This window comes from Chlorocebus sabaeus, chromosome 5, assembly GCF_047675955.1.
Source record: "Chlorocebus sabaeus isolate Y175 chromosome 5, mChlSab1.0.hap1, whole genome shotgun sequence".
In the NCBI taxonomy this organism is placed as follows: Eukaryota; Metazoa; Chordata; class Mammalia; order Primates; family Cercopithecidae; genus Chlorocebus; species Chlorocebus sabaeus.
Window position 1 is genome coordinate 1,036,574 of NC_132908.1, and position 17,573 is coordinate 1,054,146.

General features: G+C 62.9%; 1 protein-coding gene and 1 pseudogene across 2 annotated transcripts; one reads left to right on the forward strand and one right to left on the reverse strand.

The window, feature by feature from the left end:
• Positions 1–352: 352 nt before the first annotated feature.
• Positions 353–2,610, reverse strand: LOC103231688 (uncharacterized; annotated as a pseudogene).
• A 6,211-nt stretch (positions 2,611–8,821) lies between these two features.
• On the forward strand, positions 8,822–17,539 carry SSTR5 (somatostatin receptor 5). Of its 2 annotated transcripts, none has more exons than XM_007980922.3 (2): positions 8,822–8,897; positions 14,950–17,539. In XM_007980922.3, exon 2 carries the CDS (start codon positions 14,977–14,979, stop codon positions 16,069–16,071), a length of 1,095 nt encoding a protein of 364 aa, XP_007979113.3. In that variant the 5' UTR covers positions 8,822–8,897; positions 14,950–14,976; the 3' UTR covers positions 16,072–17,539. The 2 variants fall into 2 exon arrangements, with proteins under 2 accessions (XP_007979113.3, XP_007979119.3); XM_007980928.3 differs by lacking the exon at positions 8,822–8,897 and adding an exon at positions 8,935–11,004.
• Positions 17,540–17,573: the final 34 nt, after the last annotated feature.

Below are 17,573 nucleotides of genomic sequence, written 5' to 3' on the forward strand. Positions count from 1 at the left end.
TGTCCTTTGACGAGGAGTTTGCACCTCATTCAAGTCCCCCACTGGATCCCTGGTGAGGCATCTGGGGTCCAGCCTGGCAGGGGCCCCTGGTCACAGCTGAGCCGGCGTCACGGCCACAGCCTTCACTTGCCTCAGGTCCCGGTTTCCGTACGTCACCCAGCGCCGTGCTTCTCCGCCAAGGCAGAGCCACACCCCACCTGCCCGTTCATGCTGACTTATTACCCACTCTTCTCGAGTGGGGAATTCTCTCCAAATGCCAATAGACTTTCAGCTTCCAAATGAAATGAAATGGCTGATGAATCACTCAATCTCAACCTATTAGGAAAGATGTACCTATTTGCATCCGATAAGCAAAATGCACTTTTTTATTGATTTAAAAGTTGACTGAGGCGAACAAATCAGGGAACATGGCTCCTTTTTCATTTCCCTCCGAGCAGCAAATTAAGCAACTTAAAAGAGCTTTGAATGAGTCAACAACAAAACGCCCCTAAATGTGCAAATGTGAAGGGCAAACATCTCAGCCTCACTCTCGATGCTCACCGAGGACACAGCCTGCCTCGTGCCCTGGGAAGCTGGGGGCTGTGGAGGACCCCGGCCATGTGGACATCCAGCCGCATCCCAAAGTCTCCAAGGGGAGAGGGGGCCCCCAGCAAGCCTGTCTGGATTAGCCAAGATGAAGGGCTTCAGGAGTCATCAGAGATGGAACTGCCAGGTGCGGTGGCTCAAGCCTGCCATCCCGACACTTTGGGAGGCTAAGGCGAGAGGATCACTTGAGCCCAAGAGTTCAAGGCCAGCCTGGGCCACACAGGGAGACCCCCATCTCTAAAAATATTTTTTAAAGTTAGCCAGGTCTGATGGCACCTGTAGTCCCAGCTACTCAGGAGGCTGAGGTGGGAGGATCGCGTTAGCCCAGGCGTTAGAGGCTACAGCAAGCTATGATCCTGCCACTGCATTCCAGCGACAGGTGAGAGAGATCCTGTCTAAAAAATACCTCACAACAACAGAGAGAGAGGGAGGGAGGAGCCTGCACGCGCTGAACTATTTTAGCGTCCTGGGGCTGCCGTAATGCAGGCTTACAACGCCAGAAATTTATTCTCTCCCAGTTCCGGAGGCCACAAGTCCAGAAACAAGGTGTGGGCAGCACGCAGCACTCTCCCTCTGGAGGCCCTGGGAGGATCCCTCCCTCCGTCTTCCAGCTCTGGGGGCTCCACACCCCTGCTGCGGCCAACCAGCGCTCCAGTCCCTGCCTCTGTCTTCACAGGGCCTGCTCTGTGCGTCCGTCTCTGTTCTGCTCTGCTCTACTCTTCACGGAGGAACACCAGTGATAGACTTGGGACCCAGCCTCAATCCAGGGTAACCTCACCCCAAGATCCTTAATTACATCTGCAAAGCCCCTATTTCCAAGGAAAGTTGCATTTGGAGGTTCTGGGGGGACATGAATTTTGGGGGCAGTACACTGTCCAGCCCAGTGCCAAGAGCCGCTGTGGACCGGGCCCTTTGACTCTTGCAAGCCCACGAGGTCTACAGAGCTGCAAGGAGGAGGGCTTCCTAGAGGAGGTGGCCCAGCTCGTCAGAAAACCAGCACGTCTTCCCTTTGGGTTCTGGGACCAACACTTTCAACGATAAATCCTTCTGGGCCAGGCTGATCCCGGCTGAGACCCTGCGGCGCGCCATGCCGGGCCTGGGGCGGAGGGCAGACAGGCCGCGCACCTCCAAGCTTTGACACGTCCTTCCTCCAAAGGGTGGAGGCTCCACAGGCCCCGCACGGTGAGTGCAGGTCGGGGGTGGGCCGTGGGGTTGCGGCCCACAGTGTTCTCGGGAGGGCACGGGGCTGGGGGCAGCCGAGACGCGCTTCAGTGGTGAGTGGAGAAGCAGCTGGGGGGTTTCCTCCAGCGCCAGAGAGAACTGGGTGATGAAGCCTGGGAGAGGCGTGCGGGGCCTGAAGCGCGCACCGGTGCGAAGGCTGCGCGGTCGGATTCCAGCTTGGCGCCTGCAAAAGGCTGCGCTGCGCCGCCGGGGGAGGGTCGGAGGCTGCCGGGGCTTGGGGGATGAAGAGCGGGGGGCAGTTTAACGCAGCGAATCCACCGCGGAGGCAGGAACGGCAGGTGATGCGATTTCCACCAGGACCTTTGCCATAGAAACCCCGGGTTTCTTAGGGGCTGGAGGCGCCGGAGACGTGTCCGCGGAACGGCGTGAACCTGCGGCGGCAGCAGCGGGTCCGGATGGAGATGGGCCGCCGGAGCGCACGCTGCACCGGCTGTTTCCTGGGCTTGGTTCCCGTAGCGGGGTCGGCCCTCGCCCCTGCATTTGGCAGACTTGATGAGGAGCCAGAGGGTGGCTGCTGGCCTGGGGCGGGGAAGGGCCCTCTAGATCGGGGGTCCCACGGCTGGGCTTGGGGAGCCCACTTGGCCTTCTCTGATTGGTCCGGAGTTGCAGGTGGGGCCGCCTCAGGCAGCTGCTGTACCTGCGGGAGCCGGGACCGTGCTGGGGGGACGCTGTGATTTGACTTCTGGGGCTGGGGGCTGCACGGGTGGGTCGGGGTCTGTCTGGGTTGGGGTCCGCGGCCGCGTGGCATCTGGCTTGGGGGTCCTCAGCCACATGCAATTTGGGTCAGGGTCGGGGTCTGCAGCTGCGAGGTGTCCGGCTCTCATGGCCCCCGTGCCTGGACTTCGCTCTCCAGCCATTTCCTCTGCATGTTTCCCTGGAAAAGGACCTGGGATTCAGGGTGGTGGAGGTGGACACCCCCAAAAACCTGCCAGCCCTGGTCTGTGATGCCTGCATGGAGGGGCCACAGCCACGCTGGCTCCCAGCCTCTTCCCAGACACCCTGGCCCCTGGATGCAGCGTCCACCGTGGGGCGGGTCGTCCCTGAGCACCCCACACACCCGCTCCTGGGCATCCTCCTGGCTGGTGGTGTGGTGTGGCTCTGCTTCCCTACCCAAACCTCATGTGGAAATGGAGTCTGCAGTGTGGTGCTGGGGCCTGGTGGGGAGTGACTGGGTATCAGGGGCGGATTTCTTGTGAATTGCTTGGCCCCATCCCTCCTGGTGCTCTCCTGGAGATGGTGAGTGGCCGTTTAAATGTGTCCGGCACCTGCTCTGTCTCTCTTGTTCCTGCTCTTGCCATGCGAGATGCCTGCTCCCGCTTCTGCCTTCCAGCACATTTGGAAGCTTCCTGGAGCCTCTCCAGAAACAGAAGCAGCTATGTTTTCCATACAGCCCACAGAGCCTGAGCCAATTAAACTCTTTTCTCTATAAATTACCCAGTCTCCGGGTTTTTTTTGTTTTTTTTTTGGTGGGGGGTGGGGGTGGACAGCGTCTCACTGTCGCCCAGGCTGGAGTGCAGTGGCGCGATCTCTGCTCAGTGCACCCTCTGCCTCCCAGGTTGAAGCGATTCTCCTGCCTCAGCCTCCCAAGTAGCTGGGATTACAGGCATCCGCCACCACACCTGCTAATTTTTATATTTTTAGTAGAGACGGGGTTTTACCATGTTGGCCAGGCTGGTCTTGAACTCCTGATTTCATGATCCCCCCCACCCCGGCTTCCCACAGTGCTGGGATCAGAGGCGTCAGCCACCACACCTGGTCGCGGGTATTTTCCAGCAGTGCAAGGAGACACCACCACACCTGGTGAACGCTCCTGTCGGCAGTAACTGAGGCACACCTGGGGGTGCCTCTGCGGCAGACACACCTGAAGGTGGTTGGGGTTCCCAGAGAGGGAATCTGGGAGGAGCCAACCAGAGACCCAAGTCCTCTCTATGAGGAACATCTGAACCCTGGCCGTCCTGTGGAACCCGGGCAATGCTGAGGATTGAGACCCTTTGTTTTGGGCTCAATGGAGGCTGTGGGTGGAGGTTGTTGGGGAGGGTGCTAAGTGAAAACGCTGTAGGATAGGCGTGCTTCTTGCAGTGGTTGTGGTTTTGTGGTGGTTGTGGTTTTTGCAGTAGTTGTGATTGTGGGTTTTGCAGTGGTTGTGGTTTTTGAGATGTTTGTGGTTTTGCAATTGTTGTGATTGTGGTTTTTGCCCTGATTATAGTTCTCCTGCCCCACCTGCTGCCGCTGGACCCTCTCCCCCGTGTGTAGCCTCCGATAGGACCCCATGTCTGGATCCTGGCACTGGGTCTCCTCTGGCCTCATGAGACTGGTGCCGTCCCCACTGGAGCCGACAGGGGTTCGGCTCCTGGCTTCCTCCGTCTCTGGACGAGTCAGCAGCTGCTCCTGTGCAGGAACGCCCACGGCCTTTGGCATCACACGGGGTCTGGATCCTGGCTGTGACCCCTCCCCCAGTGACCTCCTGCGGGACTGATGGCCAGAGAGGGGGCCTGTCGGGCCTACACTGCCCCTCCCGCCATCAGCCACCCTGAGTTCTGGGCAGGAGTCCCCTCGCCTCGGTCCTACCCACCCAGAAGGATCCAGTGAGGCGACGCTCGCCTGGGATGCCGAAGAGGTCAAGCCCAGCACTGTGAGGCTTAGTGGCTGCCGGGAGCCATGGCAACCGCATGGTGGCTGGATGGGCTCCGCAGGGACAGTCCTCAGACCCCTCTCCAGGGACCCCACCCTAGCTGTGACCTGTCCCACGGCACCTGTACTGTGACACCCTCTTTGCTGTCTGTATGGCTATGAGGGCTGCCCTTTGCATGTCCATTCCCGAGTCCCAGCCCTACGGCAGCGCTGGGCTCACCCGGCCCCTCTGTGGACGCCGCCTCTGTGGACGCCGCCGCTGTCTGTACGGTGGGATGTTAAGTCTCCGCGTCACGTGGCTGTTAATTTTGGAAGCTCGCCCCCTTTCTCCTCCCCCACTACGGTCCTGCCTTCACACCCCACTGCCTGAGTCAGCGCCCACAGCTGTACCGGATGCTGGGTTTGGCCCCAGCTGAAGGGCTGGTGTCCTGCATGCAGCCGGGGCCCTGGTAATGGGGCTGTACCATCTGTGGGAACGGCCTCGGCTGCTTCTCCCTGCCCTGCCCAGGCTGAGTCCACAGTCCCAGACAGCAGTGCCCCGAGAGCTGCCTGGCGTACCCCGGGGAGAGGATGAATCTCGCCTTATGGGAGCCTTTGGCAGGAGTGGGGCTGCCTGGTGACCACGTGAAGCACCTCCCAGGATGAACCAGGACGCTGCCAATGCTGAGGCTGGGTCGGGACTCCCAGGGCCTCATTGTCTGGGATGAGGTGGGTTCCAGCTGCCCTCCCCTGACCGGACAGCAGGGTGTCCTGGGTGGGACCCGGCCTGAGCATCCAGAAACTCAGCTCCAAGCCAAGACTCTTACCCTCTCTGAGCCTCAGTTTCCCCGTTTTCAAATGAAGATGCCCAGGAGAGCAGGACCCACCCCCCAGCTGGGCCTATCAGAGTGCTGGCACAGGCCTGAGGCCTCTCCTGGGTGGTATAACCCACTGCCCTAGCCCAGGTGGGACCGGGGGGGTCCCCATGATCCCCCAGGAGTGTGGGGATCTCGTGTGGGGGTCTCTCACCAGCTCCAGAGGCCAAGTTTCCAGGGCATATTCACTCAAATTCCTCATCCTCACCTTCCCCCAAGTGCAGGCCTGGCTGTGGCCGCTACCTGGGGCTGGGAGGGGGCAGGTCTTTGGTACCTGCTCTGTCCCTGGCACCTGGATCAGCGCCCAGCGCAGTGACGTCCCTTAAGCCTGTGCAAGGTGAGGGCCTCAGCACTGCCCCCGCCTCCCATCCTGAAGGCTGGGGTAGCCTGGGAAGCTGCATTTTAATGAGTACCCCATTTTAACAGAGTGCCCACTGAAGCCTGAGACCACGGCCAGGAGGGTCAGCCACCCCCAGGGCCCCAGGGGCGGGGCTCAGGCCCCTGCAGAAGGCCCCATCCTTGAAACCCTTCGAGGGTCTCCCTGCTTCTCGCTGGACTCCGGGCCACGCTCTGCCCTTGGTAGCTGCAGCCTGCGCCTCACTCCAGATGCCTTAGTGGGAAGCCCCTGCTGCCGGGTCCCCAGGCTGGAATCCGCAGGACTTCGGGGCACCCTGTGCTCTTGGGGACGCTCTGCGGTGGTTCCCTGAGGAGCTCAGACACCAGGACACCCTCCCAGCCCAGTCCCGGCAACACATGCCTGCAGCACCTGCACCAGTGTCTTTCTTCTCCTGTTGGGAGGCTGGTGACCTGCTGTGCTGCCCCAGTGGGGGCTGACCTCTGACCTCCCATCCGGCGGGCTGTGCTGCACCAGCCAGGGCCAGGAGGTGCACGTGGACCCGTGTTTATTGGAATCCTGCTGTGATCAGAGCAGGGGATGTTGTTGAGACCCGCCAGGCCCCGTGGCCTCCTGTGAGCGTCCGCAGGCTGTTGGGGGCAGCAGGCGGTGGAACAAGTGTGGGGCGGCAAGGGCTTCCTGTAAGAAGGGTGGCTTCAGCTGCTGGAGGAGTTACCTGCAGAAAGGGAGGTGGGTGCACCGGGCAGGGGTCAGCCAGGGCAAAGGCCGGGTGCTCAGAGGGTCACGGGGCGGGGGAGCCCTTCGGAGGAGTGGAGGGAGGGCCCTGTTGGCTGCAGGACAGAACGCCCCACACTCCTCTTGGCCACCACCCCCAGGGCCTGGCTCAGTCCGGGGACTAAGACGAGAGGCCTCTGGGGTGTTCCAGGTGAGCTGGAGTCAGCCTCTGTCGCTTTTGAATAATTACAGGGGAGCCTGAGCACAGTGACCACGCCTCTGCCTGGTGTGGGAGGGGCACGGGCTTTGTGTCTGGGAGCTGCTGGCCTCAGCCTCAGGAAAGGGGGTGTCATGGGCAGTGGAACAGGTCACAGCTAGGGTGGGGTCCCTGGAGAGGGGTCTGAGGACCATCCCTGCGGAGTCCATCCAGCCACCATCCGGTTGCCATGGCTCCCAGCAGTCACTAATCCTCACGGTGCTGGGCTTGACCTGTGTAGCGTCCCAGGCGGGCGTCACCTCATTTGATCCTCCTGGGGTAGGTGGGATTGAGGCCAGGGGACTCCTGCCCAGAACTCAGGGTGACTGATGGCAGGAGGGGCAGCACAGGGCCGACAGGTCCCCTCTCTGGCCATCGGGCCCCCAGGAGGGCCCAGGTGCTTGGGGGTGGAGGGTGTCACGTCTTGATGTTGGGGATGTGAGTAAATCCAGCACCTGCAGGGCTGAGCTCCCACTGGGCGCTGGGCCCTGACTCTCACACCGGACCCTGCACCCCTGGGGCGCCCAGCGATTCCAGAACAGTGGGACCCCAGAGGCTTCTCAGGGAGCCCCAGAACATGACGGATGGGGCCCAGGTACAAGGTGGCGGGAGCTGGAGGAACACAGCCGGGAGCTGAGGCAAGAACTGCGAGGATGGCGGGAGGAGGCTGAGGCGAGGGGCAGCAGATGAGATGGGGGAGGAGTTGGGGCTGCGAGGATGGCGGGAGGAGGCTGGGGGGGGGGGGGCAGCAGATGAGATGGGGGAGGAGTTGGGGCTGCGAGGATGGCGGGAGGAGGCTGAGGCGAGGGGCAGCAGATGAGATGGGGGAGGAGTTGGGGCCACAAAGCCACAAAGAGGTTCTCAGAGGATCTGCCTCAGGAAGCTACTGCTGGCAGGGGTCGGGGGATGGAGTCCAGGTACCTCTAGAGAGGATGGAAAGGCTTATGGGGAGGATTCTGGCAGGGGCCCTGGGCCCAGCCTGCAGCCTCCCCTGAGGGCCTGGCCATGGCCGCAGGCTGGGCAGGAGGGGAGGGGACCTTGGGGCTGGGTGCTGTGGTCCTCTAAGCCCTCTTGCTTGATGATAAAGGCAATACATCCTCCTTGTAGAACATGTAGAAACACTGAAAAGCTTAAAGGTGCGAACATGGTCCCGGTACCCGGCCTTCCGTGGGAGCTGCTGGTGCCTCTTCAACATGAGCCTGGCCAGTGGGAGCTGACCCCACCTGTGAACAGAGGGCAGGCGGCTGTTCCCACCTCCCTCAGAGAGGGGCCCGGGGCCTTCAGAGTTCTGCTGTCACCTGGGGGCCCCTCACTTCAGTCAGTGGCGGGGCTCCCTGGTTCGGGGCAGGGCAGGGGAGGGGGCTGGGGGACCTCCTAGAGGGAAAATGTCCGGTGATCCGCAGCCTCCGTGCTCAGTGGAATGAGGTGCTCAGTCCTGCTTGTTACCATGAGCGGGGCTCACGGGAGGCTCCACGGACTGGGGGATCAGCATCCCGGGAGCTTGTCACGAATGCAGATTCCCAGGCCCTGACTGCCTGGGGAGTCGGGGGCCCAGCTCGAGGCCCAGGAATCTGCTTTGAGGACCCAGGTGACTCTGCCGCCTGCTTGAGAACCCCAACTTAGGTGAGGGACTAAGGTGTACCCATGGATTCATTTCAGTGGAAATAAAAGTAACAACTTAGCGGGTACCTTTAGACTATATTTAAATATGTGTGGGATCCACAAATAAGCCATGGTTAAAACCCAAATGGACTGTCCTGGAAATCCCACCACCACGGACCCCCTCTCGCTGGGGCTGCCTGCGGCCCGCCAGCCTCCACCCACCCACTTCTCTCCGAAATCCCAGCCCACCCCTCAGAGACGCCTGCAGAGCCCCTGACCCTCTCCCCTTGAGCAAGGACCCTCCACCCTCTTGAGACTCTCCAGGAGGGACCCCCTGGCCGCCTGCTGGCGGCAGGACCCCCACCCCAAGCTGGGGTCTACCTCAGAGCAGACAGCAAGAACATAGGGTGGGGGCGCAGACGACCATGGGGTCACTGCCAGTGGGACCAGGGCTGTGGGCCAGTCCGCGAGGGTTCCGCGAGGCCGGACCTGGGAGCCGGGAGTGGGGCAGGTGAAGCGGCCCCGCCCCGCCCCCACCCGACACTGGCCCCGCCCCCGCCCCGCCCCGCCCCGCCCCCTCCCAGCCGGTGCCGGAGAGCCCGGAGCCAGCGCCGCGCGGACATCGGGGCTCCCCCGGCCAGAGGGCGCCGCCGCCCAGGTGAGTGCCGCCCGCCCCCGTCCCCTTCCCGCGCGGGCGCCCCCCGCCCTCTGCTGTTGTCCCCGCTGGGGGTCTCACCCTGTGTGCGCAGCCCCAGCCCGGGGTCCTGCCGTGCGCCCCCAGCCTGCTGCGTGTACTGTCCCCCGAGCGCCCTCCGCACACCGCGGGGCTCTCCTGCTGCCGCCCGCCGGGGGTCTCTCCCCTCCCGTTCCATTCACTCCCCGCAGCTGCATCCCTGCCATCTCCTGCCCCGCCTGCCACAACTCACCATCTGCGGGCGGCCGGTCTGCCAGGGTCAGCCCAGAAGCCACAGGGGACCCAGATGGTCCCACTCTGCCCACCGTGCCGCTCCCGGCCTCACCTCGCCACGACGGGGGCCACAGCGGGGCTGGCCCCTAGAGCTGGAGGAGGGTGGAGAGAGCTGGGGAGGGCTCGGAGCCTGGGGTAGAGGCTGGGAGTGGCACTCAAGCCACAAGGAGCCACTGGGCCACGGAAGGAGAGTCCCAGGGTGCCCATGGCACCCAGCGAGGGGAGGATCCACAATTTGCGTACGAGGGAGGCAACTAGTGCCTACACCCAGCTGGGTCGGTGAGCTCCTGGAGGGCAGCAGGCAGAGGCCAGCGCCCAGGGGCCCTGTGATCTGGCACCCCCGGATGGGTTCCCTGAGACCCAGGACTAGGGAGGCTGCAGTGCCACTCCGCCCACTGCGAACACAGCCCCACTTGTCCAAGGCACCGTGTGTGCCTGGAATCCTCCTGGTGTCTTCACCCTCCCCAGAAAAGAGAACATGCCCCTAGGGTGTGTGCCCTTGGCCCTCCACCCCCACCCCAGACTCACCCACATGCCCAACCCGCTGACCCCGGCCTGCCAGCCTGCCTGGGGCCCTCTCGAGAGCGAGACCGGAGTGCATGCTGACAGAAGCTGAGGATGGTTCCATTGCCGCTGTGCTCTTTCTGAAGGGAGCGATTCTGGGCGATGTGGGTGGGGACTGCCAGAGCCTCCTGGGCAGAAACTGGTCGATGGCACCAAGGACAGGGGCCCAGCGTCGATTTCCAGGACGAGAGCCAGTGGGGCTCCGAGGAGGTGCCTGGTGTGGAGGGTGGCCTGAGAGCGCTCGCAGGACCCCTGCTGCTGCTGCTCCAGGGTGGCCCACACCTGCCTCAGTTTCCCCATCCTGGGGAGCGTATGTGCCCCTGGCCACAGGCTGCCACAGGGGCAGATGGCGTGTATGTGGGGGACAGGCGGAGGTGCCAATGGCTGCACTCACAGACCTGGACCCCAAGGGGGAAGGGGCCTGCCACCAGCCTACGCTTACGACAGAGGAAACAGGTCAGAATGCTCGTCCTGGGAGCACAGGCTTGGCTCAGGGGCCTTTGGAGGGGCTGGAGCCTGTAGTCTTAGCTAGGGTGTCCCCCCATGTTTGCTCCCACCCAGCACACATTGGAGGAGCCCAGGGGGGTCTGCAGCCTCTCCAGGGTGGGGCATGGGTCCCAGCCGTGCAAGCCACTGCCTCCCTGAGCGGCAGGTTCCGCAGTCCCTCCAAGCTGCAGCTGCATCGCTGCCCCCCGTGAAGGACCCAGCTCCCCAACCTCATGCTGGGCGAGCCTGCAAGGGGTTGGCTGGCACAGGTTAGACCTCCGCCTTGTCATGGAGGACTTGGCGCTGAGGGCCTATCTCTGGTCGCAGGCCTCTATGAAGACTCTGCCCCCTTCTCCGAGGAGCCAGGCGGCCTACTGGATGCTGGGGAGATGCTGGGCTGCTTAGGGCAGCTTGTGGGAGCAATCATTGAGCACCCAGTGTATGCCTGACACTACACGCAGCACCCTGCACACAGAAGCTCACTCAGTTGCATCTGCTCAGCGACCCTACGGTTTGCAGGAGCTCCCTAGAAGCTGGGCTGGGAGAAGCCCATGACTTACCCCAGACTACGCAGCCCATGTGGAGGGTGGGCAGGGGCTGGAGTCTCTCCCAGTGCCATGTCAGGCTACATGCTGGCTGAGCAGATCCCTTCCTGGCCGAGGGCTGGGGATCAGAAAGCTCCCAACACTGCCCCCCACCAGTGAATCCCCCCGCCCACAAGGGACAGAGCAACCAGGACAGTTTTCCGGTGAGTGCATAATTTTATGATTCAGAAGATTACTGCTTCCAAATAATGGCTCTTGCAGAATTATGTTCCAAGAGTCAGGTACAGCAGTAATGGTCTATTTTTGTTCTTCGCTGCTCTGAAGTCTAACTCTGGAGTTGGAGCACTGGGGGCCGCAGAGCAGGGTACCTGGCAGCCTGTGGAGCCCCTCACTGGGCTCTGGGCATGGGAGTGGCCTTGGAGGAGCCCCGAGTGCCTCCTCTGAAGCTATGAAGCTACAAAGACAGGGGTTTGATTTTAGCTGCTTGGGAGGCTGAGGCAGGAGGATCACTTGAGCACAGGAGGTCGAGGCTGCAGTGAGCTGTGATCGCACCACTGCACTCCAGCTTGGGCAACAGAGCGAGACCCCATCTCAAAAACAAAAAATCAAACAGGCATTTGGGAACCACATGTTCTGGGGACCCAGGGCCTGTGTAGGAGGTGGACCAGAGCCCGGCAGCCGCCCTCTCCCTGCCCCACCGTCGGTGGCGCCTCTGTCTGCTCCACCTGACCTCCTTGGTGTGGAGGAATGGGCCGGAAGCGCCTCCCCCGGGAGGGCTGCAGCTCAGAGGCCTCTGCAGCTGGGTCGCTGTCCCATCCACCTGGACTCCTGGACAGCCCGCGGGCTGTCTCCAGACCACTGTCCTTCTGGAATGCATGCTCCACAGGCAGCCAGAGGAAGCTGTAAACATGGCGTGTTGGTGTTCTGTGCTGGTCCCTGGGGAGCGGAGAGCCACAGGCCCACTGCTACCCATGGGAGCTCGCTTGCCAGGAGGCCCCTGTCTGAGTCTCCCAGGAGAGGCCTTGATCCGGGTCAGGAGCAGACGCGGCTGGAGGCTCCAGCCCAACCCCAGCCCAGGAGCATCTGCAGCAGCAGCTCCAGCAAAACAGAAAATGACTTTTCCCTCCTGGCTGGGCAGTGCTCCACCGGGTTGGGGTTCTAGGGTGGCAGTGCCCTCTCTTCCTCTCCCTCCCCTCCCCTCTTCTTCCCTCCTTCCCTCTCCCTTCCCCCTCCCCCCTCCCCTTCCCTATCTCTCCCTCCCCCTCCCCTCCCTCTCCCTCCCCTTCCCCTCTCCCTCTCCCTCCCTCTCCCCTCTTCCTCCCTCCTTCCCTCTCCCTTCCCCCTCCCCCCTCCCTTTCCCTGCCTCTCCCTCCCCCTCCCCCTCCCTCTCCCTCCCCTTTCTCCCTCTCCCTCCCCTCTCCCTCCCTCCTTCCTTCTCCCTTCCCCCTCCCCCCTCCCCTTCCCTGTCTCTCCCTCCTTCCCTCCCCTCTCCCTCCCCCTCCCCTCTCCCTCTTTCCATCTTTCCTCCCCTCCCCCCCTTCCCTGTCTCTCCCTCCCTCCCTCCCTTCCCCCTCCCCCCTCCCCTTCCCTGTCCCTCCCTCTCTCCCTTCCCCCTCCCCTCTACCTCTTCCTCTCTCTCCCTCCCTGCCTCCAACACCCTGTCTTTCTCTTTCCCTCCCCGCCACCCCTCTTCTCCCACCCCCCCGGGGTCTGCATGGAGGCCCCTGCTCCCTTCCTGCTAAGGATTCTGCTGCCTGTGGGAATCCATCCTATCTGGCTGGCTGGCGTCTCTCAGGGCTGCTCCTGCCCAGATGCCGCAGCTTGTCAGGGATGCTCTTTCATTCCTTTATGCTGCGTGGGACAGGTGCACTCAGAGACGGGACCCAGTCGCCAGTCTGGGGGAGCCCAACCAGGCTCTCCCTCTGCCGGCACCCTGCTCCAGCGAACCTTTCAACCCTCTTCCCATTCACCAATTCTCTCTTCAGCACTGTCCACACAGGAGTTGGTTCTGATCACTTTTGTAGTGTTTTTTTTTTTTTTTTTTTCCACCTAAATGATTGTATTTTTTACATCCAAGATTTGTAATTTTTAAAAATAGATGCCTGTTCATTTTACTTCTTAGACAGAAGCTAAATGTATTTCCTAACATTTTATCCATGCCTTCTCTGTGGATCCTGCACGGGTTTAAACATAGCCTAAGTGTACCTGTTAGCTTGTTATTTTTATCTCCCCTGAGATGAATCCGCGGGTCCGCTGGCCCTGTTGGTTTTCTGAGTTGTATTTCTTAGTGTGTTTATGCCACGTGAGCTTGGGGACGTTGGTTTCTAGGTTTGTTGGGGATGGAGGGTTTTCTCTCTGTGGCTGTCAGCCTTGTGTTCTGGGCTCCCCTGTCCCCAGCTCTCCTTTCCTTGTCTACTAGATTTCAGTGGCCTTGGCCCAGCCCCGCAGCCCCCAACCAGGACTGCGGCCTTTCCTGGCAGCTGCTGGGGTTGTCTTGTGCTCTGAGGTGCCTCGGGGGTCACGGCCGGTCAGCTGAGCAGGCCCAGGGTTCCAGACGGCACATGCTGGGGTCACCACGGCCGGCTCCACCCCTGCTCAGGCCAGGGTCCCCCAGGGATGGGCCTGTCCCGGGTCTGGATCCTGGGGTGCACTTTGCTTCTCTACTGGCCACCCCCAGAGCCACACAGCTCCAGGGTCAACCTGAACGTCCAGCCTTCCTCCACCTCCAGGGGAGGCATTGATCTTATTTTTGAGACAGGGTTTTGCTCTGTTCCCCAGGCTGGCGTGCAGTGATGCAATCACAGCCTTGACCTCCTGGGCTCAAATGATCCTCCCGACTCAGCCTCCCCAATGACTGGGACTACAGGCGTGTGCCACCACACTTGGCTAATTTTTGTATTTTCTGTAGAGACGGGGTCTCATCATGTTACCCAGGCTGGTCTCGAACTCCTGACCTCAGGTGATCCACCCGCCTCGGCCTCCCACAGCTCTGGGGTGACAGGTCTGAGCCACCGCACCCAGCCAGAGTATCATTTTTATGGATTATTTCAAACATACAGAAAAATACAAAAACAACGTACGAGGTACCCATGTGCCCATGGCCTTGAACCCACAGACATCACCATTCCCAGTCCACCCTTCTCCCCGGCCGAAGCCTTCCCTCCCTCCCCTGCCCCAGGTCTCCCCTGTTGTCTCTCTGGGCCACGTCGGAGGCTTCCAGGGCCTGGGAGGGGGCTCAAAGCTCCAATGGGACTGGGCAGTGTCAGGCAGCTGGAGCCCCCAGACACTGTGCCTCTAACCCACCCACGCCCCCCACCGCGGCTTCTCCCCGGCAGCCCCCATCCCCAGTCCCCCCTCCTTTGCCCTGTGCGACTCCTGGGGCTCCGTGTGGCTGCTGTGTGTGGTTTGTGTGTTTGCCTCTCTGCAGCTGCCCCGTGGGGAGGGGCGGTGTCTGCCTGGCCCTGTGCTGTGCCCCCGCCTGGGTTTAGAGATGTCTGTCATTGCTGTGGGGGTGACGGTCCCTGCGCTGGCCTGGCGAGAGGCCCAGGGGCCGATGGGCAGGGTCCACCGCGGTGAAAGCCCCTCAAGGCTGCGGTGGCAGCACCCCATCCAGCCACTTCTTGGGTCGAGCTAGCCAGGCGCCATTCATCCCAGGCGGGCAGGGGGCCATTCACCAGCCCCGTCCCTCTCCACTGCCACCTCTCCCTGTGTGTCCCTGGAGGTGCCGCCCGCTGGGCCACGGCCCCTTACCTGGGAGATGAGGGCAGCAGCACCGCAGGGCAGGCTCCGAGGGGCTTTGGGGAGACGCAGGTGCTGGCCTCAGACTCCAGGATGCCGCAGCCAGGCCAGGCGCCATCTGGGTGCAGGGGCGGCCACAGGGCAGCCGTCGCCGTATCGACAGCAGCTGTCCGTCTGGGTTCCCGGGGCCACCTGCCCACTGCTCCTTCCTCTCCTGGCTTGTTTTCCAAACAATTTACTTAATGTGATTCCCGGCCGGCCGAGCTGAACATGACTAATCGTGTTTACCCGGTGATCCCGCGCCTTCTGGCAGGCGGGGCTGGGGCCGGGCTGGGGCCCCGAGGAAGGAATGCCTGCATGTGCCGGTTCAGGGACTCACCACCCTGGCGTCCTCCCTTCTTCTCTTGCAGAGCCCGACGTACCCCCGGGCTGCCGCCATGGAACCCCTGTTCCCAGCTTCCACGCCCAGCTGGAACGCCTCCTCCCCGGGGGCTGCCTCCGGAGGTGGCGATAACAGGACGCTGGTGGGGCCGGCGCCCTCGGCGGGGGCCCGGGCAGTGCTGGTGCCCGTGCTGTACCTGCTGGTGTGCGCGGCTGGGCTGGGCGGGAACACGCTGGTCATCTACGTGGTGCTGCGCTTCGCCAAGATGAAGACGGTCACCAACATCTACATCCTCAACCTGGCAGTGGCCGACGTCCTCTACATGCTGGGGCTGCCCTTCCTGGCCACACAGAATGCCGCGTCCTTCTGGCCCTTCGGCCCCGTCCTGTGCCGCCTGGTCATGACGCTGGACGGCGTCAACCAGTTCACCAGTGTCTTCTGCCTGACGGTCATGAGTGTGGACCGCTACCTGGCTGTGGTGCATCCGCTGAGCTCCGCCCGCTGGCGCCGCCCACGTGTGGCCAAGCTGGCGAGCGCCGCGGCCTGGGCCCTGTCTCTGTGCATGTCGCTGCCGCTCCTGGTGTTCGCAGATGTGCAGGAGGGCGGCACCTGCAACGCCAGCTGGCCGGAGCCCGTGGGGCTGTGGGGCGCCGTCTTCATCATCTACACGGCCGTGCTGGGCTTCTTCGGGCCACTGCTGGTCATCTGCCTGTGCTACCTGCTCATCGTGGTGAAGGTGAGGGCGGCGGGCGTGCGTGTGGGCTGCGCGCGGCGGCGCTCGGAGCGGAAGGTGACGCGCATGGTGTTGGTGGTGGTGTTGGTGTTCGCGGGATGCTGGCTGCCCTTCTTCACCGTCAACATCGTCAACCTGGCCGTGGCGCTGCCCCAGGAGCCCGCCTCCGCCGGCCTCTATTTCTTTGTGGTCATCCTCTCCTACGCCAACAGCTGCGCCAACCCCGTCCTCTACGGCTTCCTCTCTGACAACTTCCGCCAGAGCTTCCAGAAGGTTCTGTGCCTCCGAAAGGGCTCTGGCGCCAAGGACGCTGACGCCATGGAGCCACGGCCAGATAGGAGCCGGCAGCAGCAGGAGGCCATGCCGCCCACAGACGGCGCCGAAGCCAATGGGCTTATGCAGACCAGCAAGCTGTGAGGGCCCCGGCGGGGGATGGGCGGCCCCGTGTCACCCCCAGGTGCACTGCAGTGACCCCCACCCATGACCTGCTAGTCAGGATGCTGCCCGGCAGTGGTGTGAGGACAGAGCTGGCTGAGGCCAGGCTGGGGTGGACACAGGGCAGAAGGCGCCCCACAGTGATCCCCACTCCCTCCAGCCGTCTGCCACATGGCGGGGCTCCCGGGAGGTGGGGGGCTCGGCCGTGCCTTGAAAGTGCTCAGGGCTGCCTCACCCTCCGTCCGGCCCCAGCCCATGCCGGCTTTCCCTCTGGGGAGCGACTTTTCCAGAAGGCCGGCCAGGCGAGAAGGTCTTCCTGACTGCAGGGACTGACCTGCCCGGCCTACCAGCTACTGTGCCCTCGGGTCAGCTCCGAGCCACCTGGTCCACGTCTGGGGCTGCTCTGCTAAATTTAAAGGCACCCGAAAGCGCTTGACGCAGGCCCCCTGTAGTCCCTGGCTGCGGCCCCAGTGCCTCGCTCGCCCTGCACTGTGTGGACTCTGGGGACGCGGATGTAAAGGGAGCGTGGCTGGGCAGCCATCGGCCAGCCAGGGTCACGCCTGTCCTGGGGGCCCCACCCTGCTGCCCGACACCCCCTACAGGACGCTGTGCACGGCAGTTACTGTCTCAGAGAGGGGAGCGGGGGGGCTTGGGTGCTGGCCCAGCCAGGGGCGAGGTGGGGAGGCGGCCGGTGCAGAGGAGAGCTGGGGGCTGAGGCTGGGGTGGAGACTCTGGCCCTCCAGGCTTCTGGGGGTGCAGGTGGCTGTGCTGTGCTGGTATTGGCTCTGTCTGGAGGGGTCCAGTGCAGGTTGTGTCTGGGGGCACTAGGGAGAGGGGCTCCTGCTAGAGGAGGACCTGAGAGTCGGAGGCTGGTGAGGACGGGGAACCTGCAGCTGTCTCTTCTGCTTTGGGACAGGGACTCCGGCCCGGGAGAGGGAACGGGGACAGGAGCAGATGACAGTCATCCAGGCGCAGTGGGGGGCTGCTCCCCAGGCTACAGCAGACAGCACTGCTGAGAGATGGCGGACGCGTGGGTGACGCAAATGGCAGGCCCCGGGAATTCCGCCGCCCCCACCTAGAATTGTCCCCCCTCCCCCACCCCAAACGCCAGCTTTCCTGGCGCCCCAGGCCCAGAACGTGGGCCCAGAGAGACTTGCTGGGGTCTCTGGGGCACCTTGGCCTCACTCTGAGGCTGGAAGAAGGACCAGGGTGTGGCATCACTCGGCCCCAGGGACCCCACTGCCCTGCCCAGCACTGGCCCCGACCCGCGCTCCCGCCGTCTGCTCAGAGCAGGACCTCGTCCTCCCGGAGGGTGCAGGGTGTGGCTGAGTGGGCACAGATCCTGGCTGGAGAAAGGCCCAGGCGGAGGCCAGGCCTGGGAAACATCTGAGCGATGAGGACACGCGTGTTTGACAACTGCTCCCCTGAATAAACGCGAGGATACATGTTTGATCCTTTCCTGAGCAAATATTGTCCCTGGAGCC